The sequence below is a fragment of the Formica exsecta genome, unplaced genomic scaffold (assembly GCF_003651465.1).
Source record: "Formica exsecta isolate Colony F162 unplaced genomic scaffold, ASM365146v1 C16417656, whole genome shotgun sequence".
Taxonomy (NCBI): Eukaryota; Metazoa; Arthropoda; class Insecta; order Hymenoptera; family Formicidae; genus Formica; species Formica exsecta.
The window spans coordinates 420-1,441 of record NW_021848050.1 but is presented as its reverse complement, the minus strand read 5'-3'; the positions used below and the strand labels follow the sequence as shown (position 1 = coordinate 1,441).

Here is a 1,022-nt window from a genome sequence, read left to right as displayed (position 1 = left end):
TCGAAGTTATCTATTCCGGGAAATTTAAAGTTAGCGGATCCATTTTTTTGTAGTCCTGGTCATGTCGATGCGCTCATAGGCGGAGAGTTCTTTCTTCAATTGTTGGAGACCGGTAAAATCGAACTCGGCAACAATTTACCGATATTACAAAATACAAAATTCGGTTGGATAGTATCGGGCTCAATACCACAACATCTTATTGTAAGTCGAACGACCAACCGTCAATTTTCGAATAATCATACTTGTTTATTTACGCAGCAATCATCTGTTGACGAGACGTTACGAAAATTTCGGGAATTGGAAGAATACGTAGATAACAATAAAAAACTGTCGAAAGAGGAACAGAGTTGCGAAATCCACTTTACAAACACAACAATTCGCGATAAGTTTGGACGGTTTGTGGTCAGACTGCCCTTCCGCGAGAATAGGGATCAGCTAGGTCGGTCAAAGGAGATAGCAATAAGATGATTGATCTATCTGGAACGAAGATTTCAAAGAGATCCGGATTTGCGCAGACAATACTCCGAATTTATACGCAAGTACATAGAGTTAAATCACATGTCCAGGATTACCGAAGGCAATGGCATATCGAATCCAGTGTATTTGCCGCATCACGGTGTACTTCGCGAATCAAGCACGACAACCAAATTAAGAGTAGTATTCGATGCTTCGGCAAAAACTGCGTCGGGTATCTCGTTGAATGACACGTTGATGGTAGGGGCAAATTTACAGAACAATATAATAGACATTATTTTGCGATTTCGATTGCCCGCCATCGCGATTACAGCTGATTTGCGAAAGATGTATCGACAAGTATTACTGCATCAAGAGGATCGCTATTATCAGAGAATTTTATGGCGGTTTTCTCCGAGCGATCCGATAGACGAATTTCAATTAAATACGGTAACCTACGGCCAGGCGTGTGCTTCATTTTTGGCTGTTCGTGCGACAGTTGGCGGATGGAGGGGCGCGCCGATATGGTCGAGCATCGCAGGTTCTATTAAGCGATTTATATGTCGACG

The 1,022-nt window shown here is 42.4% G+C and overlaps 1 protein-coding gene across 1 annotated transcript; it reads left to right on the top strand.

The window, feature by feature from the left end:
* Positions 1-53: 53 nt before the first annotated feature.
* On the top strand, positions 54-714 carry LOC115244268 (the record flags this gene model as incomplete). The annotated part of the gene is made up of 3 exons (XM_029821839.1): positions 54-201; positions 259-395; positions 516-714. Coding segments are annotated over 3 exons (484 nt in total), but the record flags the coding sequence as incomplete, so codon positions are not given.
* Between the last annotated feature and the right edge of the window lie 308 nt (positions 715-1,022).